This window comes from Vanellus vanellus (genome assembly GCF_965231255.1).
Source record: "Vanellus vanellus genome assembly, chromosome: 27".
Taxonomy (NCBI): domain Eukaryota; kingdom Metazoa; phylum Chordata; class Aves; order Charadriiformes; family Charadriidae; genus Vanellus; species Vanellus vanellus.
The window spans coordinates 3570301-3583942 of record NC_138932.1 but is presented as its reverse complement, the minus strand read 5'-3'; the positions used below and the strand labels follow the sequence as shown (position 1 = coordinate 3583942).

Here is a 13642-nt window from a genome sequence, read left to right as displayed (position 1 = left end):
ATATGTTAGCCAGCCTGACTAATGAAAAACATATTGCTCATACACTTACAGGAGAGCGTAAACAGTTAACTCATCACTAACTCTGAAAACCTACTTTTCTATTGCAACATTGACCTGGAGGAGTAGTTGTCGGCCAGCCGAGGGAATGTATGAAAAGTAACTGTACAACTTGCTTTGTGCTGCTTCACAGGCGAAAATATGAAAGCCCCTGGGAAGAGCAGGAGCTCCCACAGAACCAGAAATAAGAGGGGCCGGGCTCGTGCTAGCAAAGATACATCTAAACTGCTCCTCTTGTATGATGAAGACATCCTGGAGAGAGATCCCCTGCGGGAACAGAAGGATCTGGCATTTGCACAAGCCTATCTAACCAGGGTACGCCAGACCAGGTTGTAACCCAGAAATAGGAACGCTGGACGCTTTGAGTCCTCCGTCACGGTTCATGCCTGAGCCTCGTAACTGCCAGTTCTAACTGAGCATACTGGATCTGGCCAGGATGGAGTTATCTTTCTTCATAGCACCCCATATGGTGGTCCTTTACTTATTAAACTGTTTTTATCTTGACCTATGAGTTCTCCTGCTTTTGCTCTTCTTCTTCCCTCCCCTGTGCCGCTTGGGGAAGGCAGGGAGCGAGTGAGTGGCTGTCGGGGAGTGCTTAGCTGCTGGCTGCAGTCAATCCGCAACACGGGGCCTCTTTTAATTTCAGAATTTCATAGTCTTGGATTTGGTTCTCTCCTCTCTTGTGAGCAGTTCAAATTTATCTTTAAAGAAGAGACTTGGTTGGCTCAACCAAACTGGAAGCACTGTGTAAATTCTGAGTAGCAAGAGATCAAAGACTACTAAATTAACTTGTTTTCTTCCTGGATGTTACGTATTCTTGTAAAGGTCTGTTGCTTTTTCCAGGTGCGTGAAGCCTTGCAGCATGTTCCTGGAAAGTATGAAGACTTTCTGCGCGTTATCTATGAGTTTGAGATTAGCCCGGACAAGCGAACAGCTGTGGATCTCTATTCCACTTTACAAAAACTGTTGCACGACTGGCCACAGTTGCTCACAGATTTTGCTGCCTTTCTTTTACCAGAACAAGCTTTGGAGTGTGGCCTGGTAGGTATAAGGAAAGGAGGAGACCAAATTTTAAGCAGGCAATGTGAACGCTTGTGGGAGTGAAAGAGTAAGGAATTCTTCCTAAGGCAAGAAAGGTAAACAGATGGTAAATCATTTGCTTACCTTGCTGTTTTATTAATCAGAACGGAAAAGTCTGGCGTTTGTTTTAAGTCTCATACTAAGTATTACTGTGGAGAATTTGCCTTTCCCAGCTGCATCGCAGAACCTGCCTGCAGAGACAATGTGCAGCAAGTGGAATGATTCCCTTGTCTCACAAATCCGCCTTCCACTTGTCTCACAAATCCACCTTCCGCTTTGTAAGATATAGGTTTTCACCCGTTACCTTCTTTCTGGATTTTCTTCCTAATGTGCGTATGGCTGAAGCAAAACTTTATAGCTCGCGTAAGTATTGATTATACAAAGTCTTGTTTCTGTTCCTCCACCTCTTCCCAGTTTTGCAATGGGTGTCAGCACAAATGGAGAACAAATAGCGAGGCAGGCGTTTTATAGCTTGCTTAAGCCAACTAGAGATGCTCAGAAATATATTCTTGAATATGAGGGGTGAATCTTTTTCTTTTGGTCAGTTTGAAGAGCAGCAAGCATTTGAAAAAAGCCGGAAGTTCCTCAGGCAGCTGGAGATTTGTTTTGCTGAAAATCCTGCCCACCATCAAAAGATCATCAAAGTTCTGCAGAGCTGTGCAGACTGCCTCCCCCAGGAGATTGCAGAGGTAATTGGGCATCCAGGTATCTCCTTGCTCTCAAAACCCCTGGGAACGGCAGTAGCTAGCCTGCTTCACTGCTCTTTGAGACCATGAAAGTTTACCGAGTGCGATCTCCATCTGTGGGGCATGGTAAAGAATTGAAGCTGCCTCTTCAAGAGGCTTTACATTTAACTGGCCTGCATGTCTCCTTTCTGCGACCTCCACCTTGCTTTCATCACCTTGCAGGTGAAAATTTAGCTTAGTGCCTCCTACAGAGTCTGCCTAGAATTTTGGAGGGATATTTCTATGCTAATTTGATAGCTGGTTGTGGAATGATCTCAAAATATTGATGAAGGAGTACCAGTGCAAGCATAAACTTCCAGGTTGGAGGTCTAATAAGCCTTGATGTTCTACTTGATTTGAGAAATCCTTCTGAGAAGAATATGACGACATGGGACGAAACACTGATTTTTCTCTGGATTTCTGTCTTTCAGCTGAAGACCCAAATGTGGCAACTGTTGAAAGGACACGACCATTTGCAGGATGAATTCTCCATTTTCTTTGATCACTTAAGGCCCTCAGCCAGCCGCATGGGAGACTTTGAGGAGATCAACTGGACAGAAGAGAAGGAATATGAGGTGGAGCAATCTTTTCCCCAAGACTAGAAAAGACGAAAGCAGAGATACTAGAGATGTTTGAACTTGAACTCAAATATTGGCTGTGTTTCCAGAGAGAAGGAAGCAGCAGGGTGGGATAGGTGTTGGTGGACTGAAGCTGACTTTCCAATTTTATTTTTTTTTAAGCGCTTATGTCTTTGTTTATGTCTGTTCTAACATAATTGAACTTCTCATGTCCTGGAACTGAGCTCAGTATTCAGAAATTCATGGGGAAGATGAAGTTTGATCTGCTGAAGAGCTGTCACAATAGAGCAGTTTTTCTGTGTTTCTTTTTTCTGTAGTTTGATGGGTTTGAAGAGGTGTCTTTGCCGGATGTAGAAGAGGAGGATGAACCACCCAAGATGCATGCAGCCTCAAAAAATAAGAAGCGGAAAGAGATCGGAGGCCAGAATAATGATAAGGTGGGCCCGGGGTATCTCGCTAGTCCGCACATCCTGACTCTGAGCAAATGCACGCCCATGAGGATAAACGTGTCTTACCGAGAGACGTGACAACAGCCTAAAAAGATTTGAAGAAAGGGGATTGAAATGTTTCCATTGTGCTTCGCTTGCTAGCAGCGTAATTGCTTTAGTTCTCTCCAGGTGTGCGCAGAGTGTCACTCGGCCCTTCCGGGCTCCCTCTGGGGTTAACCTTCCCCTGACTGTCATCTTTGTGTACCATGCACATTTGTCAGCTGGAGTATGTCTGTTTCCAGGAGGTCGAGTGGGTAGATGGGATGAAGGAATGTTCTTGTTCCTGCCATGAAGGGAGTAGCGATCTCAAGCTAAAGAAAAGCAAAAGGAGGACCTGCAGCCATTGTAGTAGTAAGGTTAGTTGATAGGCCAAGTCATTGGAGTGGTGAGTGGAAAGTAGAGTCCTGCCAAGAGTCCCCCTGTTGTGATGATCTGTCCAGCCTCGGGCCTCGTGTCTCCAAAATAATGTGTTGAGGAAGAAAATAAATCAAAAGATGACCAGTAGTGTCTCCCTCTTTGGAGCTCTGACTGCACGACCTGGCCTTTCCCCCGTCTGTCTCCTGCTTACTTTCTACTGCCCCTCCTCGCTGTGCTCAACGGTGTTAGTTTTGATGTTCTTTTGAGTTAAGTATAAGCTTTTCTAGTGGAAGATGCTTGTGTGGCCACTATGTGAAAAGAACCGTGCCTGTTCATAACAATAAAAAAGATTCAGCTTTCTAAATGCAAGCATATTGCCAACCTGCAGCCTTTGCTAGGGTCAAGGAATGCTTTGGAAGCAAAGACCAGAGCGTTGGGTCTGGACTGATATATCACATCTGTAATTGTATGCCTATATATTGATTTGCAGGTGTGTGAAAACAAATTTTATAAAAATAAAGATTCTCAAGAGCTGATTGCAAGCCTTGCTCAACAAGAATCGAGTCCTCAGCCTGAAGGGAAGGATTCTGGCATGTCTAAGGAACGTGCAGAAGAAAGCCTGGAGAACAGAGATGAGGGAGAGGATGTCCAGAGCAGAACAAAAGCCGTATGCAGGAAAGTGGACTCTCCGACTTCAGGTACGTGAAAGTCTTGTGTACAGACAGGTGTATCATTCATCTCCAAACTGGTTCACACAAATGAAAATAAGTATAGGACTTTCTAATGCAAATTTATTGAGATAATGAGAACTCCTAAAAATCTTTTTTCATTTTTTTCCTTGTGTTCATCCACTCTGGACGCTCTGAACATGCACATATCCAGAGCGTTCCCTTCAAAAAAAGCTTTCCTGACTAGAGAAATAGTCTCCCCTTTTCAGAATGATTTCTCCATTGAAGCTTCCCTTGCTAGCATACTAATCCGATTCCCAGTACTACCAGTCCATGATACTGGGTGGGGTTTTTTTTCCAGTTTTCATTTTAGCACAGCAGTTCACAATCACCATCTCTCTCATCTTCTTTTAAATAATCTCCTTCGTGTTACTTGTTTTTTCCTTCAGTCTGGTACAGACAAGGGGAAACATGATTATTGCAGGATAAACAACCTTAAAGAGATCTTGTCCTCCTTCCAGCAGCCATGTCTCCATTAATGCTGCGTTGGAGACAATGCACAGGTTAAATAGAGTGGTTTCAGTGTAACGCAATCCGATGACTGGTTTATAGTGGTTTTGTAAATAGGGTGCCAAGAGCAGCAATATGTGTTTCACTTCAGAATTTTGTTCTGGGCCATGCACTCCAGCTTTTTCATGTGTTCATCACTTCTTTGCGCAGCAGGTGGTTGTTGTAACCCACAATGGTGAATAAAATTGACTGCAGAGTGCCGCCTTTGAATTACAGGATGGGTAAACTGCAGATAGAATTACAAAGCTGCTCCCAAACTGTGTTCTCATTTACAGTATTGTGCTCTAGAAAAATAACTAAAAAAAAAAAAAAATCTTAAAAACTAAGCCTCCAGAATTTTTTCTTACTAACAGCTAGTCTAAACTTGTTTGGGTTTCTTATCAGGATGTCACCTGGAAGGAAAGATTGTCTCTGGCAGACACGCATCTTCTGAAAAAGCCGCGCTGCCTGATAATCAGGTTCAAGAAGCAGCTGTCAGAGCTGTTGTGAATACTGCGAAGGACAGTGACTCTTCCATCACTGACCCCAGATGCACACACCTACAGAAACCTACTCTAAAACTACCTCAAGAAACCAAAGACTGCCCCTGCGCTGCGGGAAGAGAGAGTGAGGGACTAAACCAGCCGCAGCAAGGGAATGCAGAGGCCTCCCTTGGGCTGAGCAGAGATCTGGTGCTGTCCTCTCGTTCTGCCACAATAAAAGATGTAACGGGACGTAGTTCCTCTTCTGGAAAGAGTTTATGTCAGACTAAAGGGCCTGCTTTGGATTCATCAGATAAGCTTGCTGTCTTTGGTCATGCTTCAAAATCGGGTGTGAAAGAATTTGAGGGACCGCCTTTGCCGCTGGAAGGAAAACCTGAAGTAAAACAGAGCTGGGTAACAGCGGGCAGAAAACAAACGCTGGGTAAGGGCTGCAGCGCGCAGTCCCCTGATAACTGCAGTTTGGAAACAGATGACACGGGCCGCACCGGAAATTTTCCTGAGAGCAGATTAAAGTCAAATGCAAACAACTGCTTCCAGGTGCATCGGCATTCTGAGCAGCTAGAATATAGCGTGGTGACTGCCTCCCTGGGGCAAAAGGAAGAGGAGCAGCAACAGCAGCGAGTCACAGAAGCAACTGTGTGTGCGAAGAACAGCAAAGTCAGCTCGACCGGGGAGAAGGTTGTCCTCTGGACCAGGTACATCTGCCTGAACTGCATCTTGCATCCTTCGTGCATTCAGTGTGTGCTTTCAGTTTTCACGTTATCCTTTATTTTCATTTTGTATCCCCTTTTTCTAATGCCTTCTGCCCCCTCCCTTTGAATAGTCCTGCCTTGTTTCCTCTGACCACCATCTGTCGTAGTTGCCCTCTTGGTCCTACGAGAAACACTGTCTGCTTGAGGCGGGGTAGTTATTGTAGTACTTCAGGCTGGGAAAGAATTTATTTTCTCCTTCAAAAAAGCTTAAACCCAGCCTAAATGCAGCTCTGCTTAGAGCTACGTCTTGTGATGGGTGGTGGCAGTAAAGGAACAAGCCTGCTGGACCTGCTTGGTGACTGTTACCCTGACCCGGGAAGAGGTCTCTCGGGCTTGTGGTGGTTGAAGTCTGTCAGCACTTGTTTTCGGCTGCTTTTTAACTATTGTTCTGTTTTGCAGGGAGGCTGACAGAGTCATCCTTACCACCTGCCAGGAGAAAGGAGCCCACCTGGAAACCTTCCATGCCATCTCGCAGAAACTGGGCAACAAGACTGCCAGCGAGGTGAGGGGTGGGAAAGCTTTCACCCACTACAGCGAAAGGGAAAGGGGGTGGAAAGGAAGGAAAGGTGGAGGTTTGCTGTCATATTGGTCTCCTAACCTTAATTTGATGTTGCATCAGAGAAAAATAATCTTAATTGCAAATAGGAAAAAAAAAAAAAAAAACAAACAAAACAAACACTGATCTGTTCTGGTGGACCCAAAAGCTGACTGCCACGGTCCCTTTTACAACGTTACCATTGACATTCCAGCTTTATCTTTGGTGCCAGAACTGTTTCAGCAGCTGCTACTTGGGTCTTCAGCCTTCTGCTTCAGCACACAAGGAATCTGTCGGGGTTTGTCTCAACCTTCCCCACATCACTGCCTGGCAGTCTTCCCAAACTGCCAGTTTTTTACCTGCAAGCCAGTAGAATGTAACTGTTCTTCCAAAGAAAACAGAATGAGCCAATGCTCTTCCATTCCTCTTTCCTTTCATGAACGAATCTTGTATAAAATGTGATTGTGGGGTTTTTTACTGTAGAAGCACAGAACACCCTGAACATTGTAATAGGAAACTTCCATTTTGTACCACCTTTTATGTCACTAGTCATCTTGGCTTTCCCTTGTTCTTTACAGGTATCCCACAGGTTCAGAGAACTGATGAGGCTGTTTCACACATCCTGTGATGGCAGCTCTGAAGATGAGGAGGATGCCACCAGCACCAGTAACACAGACCAGTTATCAGATAAAGATCTTCTGCTTTCTGAGGATGAGCCTGATGACTAAGGCTTTTCTGGCTTGATAAGCTCCTGACTGCATCAGGAGGAGACTCGTTTGCCAGTTTGCTGCTAGACAGGTGCTGTGGATAAAGGAAAAATATTTGCACAGCAAAAAAGACAGCACCTTTTTTTTTTGTTGTTGTTCACTTTCCTGCTATACTTCTGAAAAGCTGCGCTCACATCTGTCTCAAAGTAAAGGAATGAGGAAGGGCGCTAGCGTCCTCCAGAACCTACATGGGGAGCTTCAACAACAACATGACAGAAGTGATGCTTATGGACACTGACCTCACTCCCTGGTGAAGACTGGGCCACCAGCCTTTGAAAAGAACATGTAAATACTGTATCATAAGGTGTCTGTTTTCACGTGGAACACACACATGATTTTTTTTGTAAGTTTTCCCCTTGTGTTTGTACGTGGGAAAGTTACAATCTGCATTCTGTATTTATTGTGTGGTCTTATATCTAACAGGTGGAGCAAATTCATTTTGCAAAGTTTAAAAAAAAAAAACAAAAAACAAATGTACAAAACCAGCCCCCCAAAAAAGCAGCTTTTCTCCTTTACAACACAGCTGCGAGTAACTGGACAACTTCAGACAGCCCTTGTTACAGGATTTTGCTGAAATGAAAAGGAAGTAGCAGTTGGGCCATCTTTAAAGCCATTCCCTTTAAGATCACTTTCAGAATAAAGATATTCTTCTGCTCTCTCTAGTAATAAAGATGAGTTAGTCTGAATCTGCTTCATCTTCAGATTCATCTGCTTCAAACCCCATTTCGTAGCACTGGGACAGAGTTCTTAGCTCCTCTAAGGCCTCCTGGAAGTCATCCTGTTCAACTCCGGCAGAGAAGAAGCTGGCCCAGCGCCGTGTGTTCAGCTTCTGTAGATCCTTGTACAAACCGTAGAGCAGCGTGTGCAGAAGCGGCGATGACTGCAGGGCTGCTAGAACAGGGACGCTTTCAACAGCTGCAGGGAAAAACGTCTTTATTTAAATACACCAAATCAAAATTTGTTTCCCTACCCTATTCTACTTTACTTCAATGTAGCAGAGGAGTTGCTTAACACTTAAAATTTTTGCCCTACAACCACGCAGTAGCGTTTTGGTTTTTTTAAAGTGATTCCCCTGTTAGACCCTACTGCCCCCACATTAGAAGGGTTTGGGTTGGAAGGGACCTTAAAGCCCACCCAGTGCCACCCCCTGCCCTGGGCAGGGCCACCTCCCCCCAGCCCAGGTTGCTCCCAGCCCCGTCCAACCCGGCCTTGAACCCCTCCAGGGATGGGGCAGCCACAGCTCCTCGGGGCACCCTGCCCCAGGGGCTCACCGCCCCCACAGCCAACAATTTCTTCCCAATATCTCATCTCAATCTCCCCTCTGTCAGTGCAAACTGCTCCCCCTCGTCCCATGGCTCCCCTCCCTGATCCAGAGTCCCCCCCCAGCTCTCCTGGAGCCCCTTTAGGCACTGGAAGGGGCTCTGAGGTCTCTGCGGAGCCTTCTCTTCTCCAGGCTGACCCCCCCACCTCTCCCAGCAGAGGGGCTCCAGCCCTCCCAGCAGCTCCGGGGCCTCCTCTGGCCCCGCTCCACCAGCTCCATGTCTCTCCTGTGCTGAGGCCCCCGAGCTGGAGGCAGCACTGCGGGGGGGTCTCCCCAGAGCAGAGCGCAGCAGAGGGGCATGATCCCCCCTTGCCCTGCTGGCCACGCTGCTGGGGATGCAGCCCGGGGTGCCGGGGGCTCGCTGGGCTGCCGGTGCGCACGGTGCTGGCTCATGTTGAGCTTCCCATCTACCACCACCCCCAAGTCCTTCTCCTCAGGGCTGCTCTCCATCTGTTCTCTGCCCAGTCTGGGTTTGTGCTCGGGCCTGCCACATAATCTCTTTCTGCTGCCAAGTAAGTTTAAGGGGCACTTGTTACCTGCTGAGGAGTAACGGGGAGGTTTGTCCAGGAGGAAGCCTTCTCTGGTCAGAAGAGGAGAAAAAAACTGGGGGTATGGAGGTAGAGTATGACATGGCTGCTCGAGCACGTGGGATGTGCTGTAAGGAAGAAGGTGAATAGAAGTTATCCAAAACTCACTCGACCTTCAGCTTCCCGTTACTGTTCCCTCTTCAAAAAAAAAAGACTGTTACCAACCTGAATGCCCCAGGAAACAGAGTGTGTAAGTAACGCTGCAGAGTCTGCTCCGTGCTCTCGCAAGCGTGGAGGGGAGAAGTGGGCTGCTTTCCTGGACAGCTGCTGCAAAGAAAACAAATGACTGAAAATGTCAGTGACTCGGGTGACTCGGCTGCTTTTTACCTCTTTCGCTATAAAGTTAGTAGCACAGAACTGGCCCGATCCCCAGACTTCCCCCCCCCCCCCCCCCCCCCTCCATTCAGCTGACCCTCCTAACAGAAGGATTGCAAAGAACTTTGGTAAGAAGTCATTGCTGCTGAGAGCGCCGGCACTCCCCAGGGAAAAGTGCAGTTAAAACGCCGCTTACCTGACACGGCTTTCTTTGCAAATTCCTCGTAGCACAACAGACTGAGCAAAACAGCATCTGACCTTTCGTTCCCTGCACGGAGACAAAAGCTTCCAGGGCAGGGCCTGTGGGTAGGCACATAAAGTATCGGGGAGCGAGGAGCCGTGTAGGGCAGGGAAGGGAAGAGAAGCCCATGCAGCCACGACCTACAAGTCAGAGAGCGGGAGACAAGTCACAATCTAGAACACGCTCGCCATGTCCCGTTACGCGTCTGTCGGGATGTGAAGCAGAAGAGCAGCGGCTCAGGAGGAGCCGGAAGGATGAGAGGCTGCGGTTCCCTCCACCCTTACCTTTCTCCCGCAGAAGGTGAGCGTTTCGGCAAGGTGCATCATGGAGCCCTGAGAGGAAGAGAGCCGGTACGGCGCAGTAAGGGTATCGAGCGCTGCTGCCAAAATCGCGCTGCTGTGGTAGTTCAGTGATGCCTACAGAGGGAGACAAAGGGAAGAGTTACAGGACAAGTTAAATTCATCTGTTCCTTCAACACTTTTTGTACATTCAACTTCAGCAATGTCGTGGTTTGAGGTAAATTGTGCTGTTACATAGGTTGTGTTTAACAGTTATTGCGGGTTTCAGCTAAGCGAGTCAGCTGTTTGCTAACAGATGATCCGTTGCCAGTTTTCCTGTCAGCAGCTTCTTAGCGCTCAGGCAAGGCCGGATTTACAGACTCTGCCTGCGAAGAATAATGCAGTAAAGCATTTTTTTTCAGTGCCGAAAACTGAAGGTACTACACCAACAGAAAGACTGAGAGAAAGGAAATGTGTTAATATTTTTTTTAAAGTATGAAAAAACTACGGGAATGAAAAGTTGACAGTTAAGTCTCTGCTAACAGGGGAAAAAGCAGGGAAAAAAGTATGTTCTGCTTAGCAGAACATCGCCGTGAAAAAACACTGCTGAAAACGCGTAGCTGCAGAAAACGCTTTTAGAGAGTGTAAATCTGAGAAAGCCGAGAGCCGGCCACAGCAGGCGGCGATGGCAGGTGAACCACTGCACAGCACACACGTACATCATAGTTTATATACGGAAATGTAACGGGGGGCTGTGGCTTGAGTCCCAGACTCCCACTGAGTGACAGGGGGCAAAAGAGCGAACTGTGACTGGAGAGACGGGCAATTCCCAGGGCTGTGTTCATCACTCTGTAAACGTTCTTCTGGGAATTCTGGGGGGAAAAAAATCCAACCATTAGAATAAGACAAGCAAGAAACGGTCTAATCCAGGCTGGGCATGAACGCATCACCTCTTCTTGGGTTTTCCCCATTCTTTACTTACTCCCACACTACTCGTGACTGGAGTCAAGCCCCAGGTCAGGATTCCTTTTCCTGAATATTCATCGCAGAGCAGTTCCGTCACCTTGGCACCGACTCCCGAGAATCCATTGTGAAGGTCACAGAGGACCTGAAACCCCTGTGTAAAACAATGGCAGCATCTGAGATTCTGCTTAATCTTGGACAGGAAGTTTCTTCAAAGAAAGAGGAGTTCGGAGTAAGCTGTCAAACCTGGAGATAATCACACTCTTCAACATAAAAGTGCAACCGATCTTCCAGCTCCTCTATGCAGCCGGGATCCTGCAGGAGACTTTCACCTTGTCCAAATGCTTCTAGACAACCACAGTCTCTAAAGAAAAAAAAAAATGGAGGAGGGGGGGGAGCTTATTCTATCCCCTCTTTATTCTTCCTTGAAGGCAAAACTAAGATCCTGTTCTGGAGAACACATTCTGAACCAAACCTCTAGGCCATACCCATCATGCATGTACTGACGGATGACATAGATGCTCTTGGGGTGCAAGCGCACACTGAGGTAATCGGACCAGACCTGCGCGCTGCCTCCTGAGAGAACTTCCTGGGAAACGGTGAGTCGCGAAGCAGCAGGAGATGCATCTGGAATGAGAGAGATGTGAAGAGCTTTTCTCGGTCCCTACAGCTCCCTGACAGGAGGGGGTAGCGAGGGGGGGTCGGGCTCTTCTCCCGCGGAACAGGTGATGGGACTGGAGGAAACGGCCTCAAGCTGCGCCAGGGGAGGTTTAGGATGGAGATCAGGAGAAAGTTCTTCACCGAAAGGGTTGTCCAGCACTGGAACAGGCTGCCCAGGGCAGTGGTGGAGTCACCATTTGAACACCCTGGAGGTGTTTAAAAGACAGAGAGCCGCGGTGCTGAGGGACACGGGTTAGTGGTGGGTTTGGCAGTGTCGGGGGAAGGGCTGGACTCGGTGATCTTACGGGTCTTTTCCGACCTAGATGACTCTGTGATTCTAATTAAACCAACGCCACCGTGACAGCGCAAACTGCACAAAACAACCAGTAAAGCCCCGAAAACACCTACACACCTTGAACTGCAGAACCGGAACTTCCCTTCCCATCCGAGGAAGTGTCTTCCTGAGGAAAAAGCCGGGATACGGCCGTTACTCAACACTTTGCCTCATCCTGGGGAAGGGCTTTTTACTGGGGCACGTAGCGACAGGACGAGGGGGAATGGCTTTAAACTAGAAGAGCGCAGGTTCAGATTGAACATTAGGAAGAAGGTTTTCATTGTGAGGGTGGTGAGGCACTGGCACAGGCTGCCCAGAGAGGCTGTTGAGGCCCCATCCCTGGAGGTGCTCAAGGCCAGGCTGGACGTGGCCGTGGGCAACCAGGGCTGGTGGGAGGGGTCCCTGCCCATGGCGGGGGGGTTGGAACTGGATGATCTTCAAGGTCCCTTCCAACCTAAACCATTCTATGATCCTTCCCGGGACGGGAGGTTAAAGCCGACGCCGCGCCTGAAGGAACCCCGGGAGGAGCCCCGTGATACCCCCGACCATCCTCACCGTCCGCTTCCCGGCCTCCCGCGGCGCCGAGCCCTCCTCCAGGTAGTTCGCCACCTCCCCGTCCCTGCAACACAAACCGGCGGCAGCTCCGGCAGCGCCGTCCCCGCTTCTCCCCCCCCCCCCCCCCGCCCTCCCCCCCCTCAGCCTTACCGCCGGTTCCCGCGCTCACCAGGCCGCCGCCGCCGCCGCCTCCGCGCCCCCGTCGCCGGCCCTCAGCGCTCCCACACCGCCTGCGAGAGAGGCCGGCACGGCAGGGTGACCCCGCTGTCCGCCCCCTCCCCGGCCCCGGTCATCCTCCGGCCCCTCTTCTCCGGCCCCCCCCGGTACCTTTCAGCTCCAGCGCCACCAACCGCGGGGTGCGGGTCTCCCGCTCGGTGCGGAGCAGCGCGGCGGCGCGGAGCTCGGCGGGGCCGCGGGGAACGGCGGCCTGAGGGGGGGTAAGAGGCTCAGAACAAGGCCGGGGCCGTTACCCGCCGCCACGACACCCCCCACCCCACCCGGCGACGTCGTGTCCCCCCCCACCCTCAGTCCCGGTGGCATTGTCCGTGTGTGTGTCCCCTCACCCCGCCCCGGTCCCGTTGTGCCCCGTTGGTTCTCCCCGGTCCCGGTCCTAGTGGCTTTGTGCCCCCCCCCCCCCGGTAGTCCCGCTGTCTCCCCACCCCGGCCCCGGCGTCGTTGTCCATCCCGCCCCCCCTCCCACCCCGCCCCGGTCCCGGTCCCGGTCCCGGTGTTTCTCTCCTCCCCGGTCCCGGTGGCGTTGTGTCCGTGTACCCCCCCGGTTGTTCTCTTGTGTCCCGTCCCGTCCCCTCCTTCACACACACACACCCCCGATCCCGATCCCGATCCCGGTCCCGGTCCCGGTCCCGATCCCGGTCCCGTTGTGCCCCGGCCCCGTTATTTCTCTCCTCCCCGGTCCCGGTGGCGTTGTGTCTGTGTACCCCCCCGGTTGTTCTCTTGTGTCCCGTCCCGTCCCCTCCTTCACCCCCCCCCCTCCCTCCCTCCCGATCCCGATCCCGATCCCGGTCCCGATCCCGATCCCGGTCCCGGTCCCGATCCCGATCCCGGTCCCGTTGTGCCCCGGCCCCGTTATTTCTCTCCTCCCCGGTCCCAGTGGCGTTGTGCCCGTGTCCCCCCCCCCCGGGTGGTCCTGTTGTCCCGGTGTCGTTGTCCCCCCCCCCCCCCCCCGCACCTGCAGCCCCCACCAGTGGGCTCCCACGCAGCCCGCGTAGTGCCCCAGCTGCAGCGTCACCGCCTCCCCCGGCATGGTCGCGATAGTGATGGCGACGGCGGCGGCGCCAGGCAGGAAGCGCGTCAGCGGCGGGGCCACGC

The 13642-nt window shown here is 50.4% G+C and overlaps 2 protein-coding genes across 4 annotated transcripts in view; one reads left to right on the top strand and one right to left on the bottom strand.

The window, feature by feature from the left end:
* Positions 1 to 7023, top strand: part of LOC309681949 (GON-4-like protein) — a 29291-nt gene extending 22268 nt beyond the window's left edge. For both annotated transcript variants that reach the window (XM_082495937.1, XM_082495936.1), the window contains exons 22-31: positions 191 to 372; positions 901 to 1098; positions 1683 to 1826; positions 2294 to 2437; positions 2758 to 2877; positions 3171 to 3284; positions 3776 to 3983; positions 4908 to 5700; positions 6157 to 6259; positions 6871 to 7023. In XM_082495937.1, the coding sequence (XP_082352063.1) occupies positions 191 to 372; positions 901 to 1098; positions 1683 to 1826; positions 2294 to 2437; positions 2758 to 2877; positions 3171 to 3284; positions 3776 to 3983; positions 4908 to 5700; positions 6157 to 6259; positions 6871 to 7020 (2156 nt within the window). In that variant the 3' untranslated portion in view covers positions 7021 to 7023. The remainder of the gene's footprint in view (positions 1 to 190; positions 373 to 900; positions 1099 to 1682; positions 1827 to 2293; positions 2438 to 2757; positions 2878 to 3170; positions 3285 to 3775; positions 3984 to 4907; positions 5701 to 6156; positions 6260 to 6870) is intronic.
* Positions 7024 to 7717: 694 nt separating this feature from the next.
* Positions 7718 to 13602, bottom strand: MSTO1 (misato mitochondrial distribution and morphology regulator 1). Of its 2 annotated transcripts, none has more exons than XM_082495941.1 (14): positions 13503 to 13602; positions 12641 to 12740; positions 12483 to 12543; positions 12314 to 12377; positions 11837 to 11885; positions 11253 to 11391; positions 11011 to 11128; positions 10784 to 10918; positions 10521 to 10673; positions 9808 to 9939; positions 9479 to 9663; positions 9133 to 9234; positions 8917 to 9035; positions 7718 to 7974 (listed from the first exon to the last, which is right to left on the bottom strand). In XM_082495941.1, exons 1-14 carry the CDS (start codon positions 13575 to 13577, stop codon positions 7736 to 7738), a joined length of 1671 nt encoding a protein of 556 aa, XP_082352067.1. In that variant the 5' UTR covers positions 13578 to 13602; the 3' UTR covers positions 7718 to 7735. The 2 variants fall into 2 exon arrangements, with proteins under 2 accessions (XP_082352067.1, XP_082352068.1); XM_082495942.1 differs by having other exon boundaries at positions 9133 to 9231.
* Between the last annotated feature and the right edge of the window lie 40 nt (positions 13603 to 13642).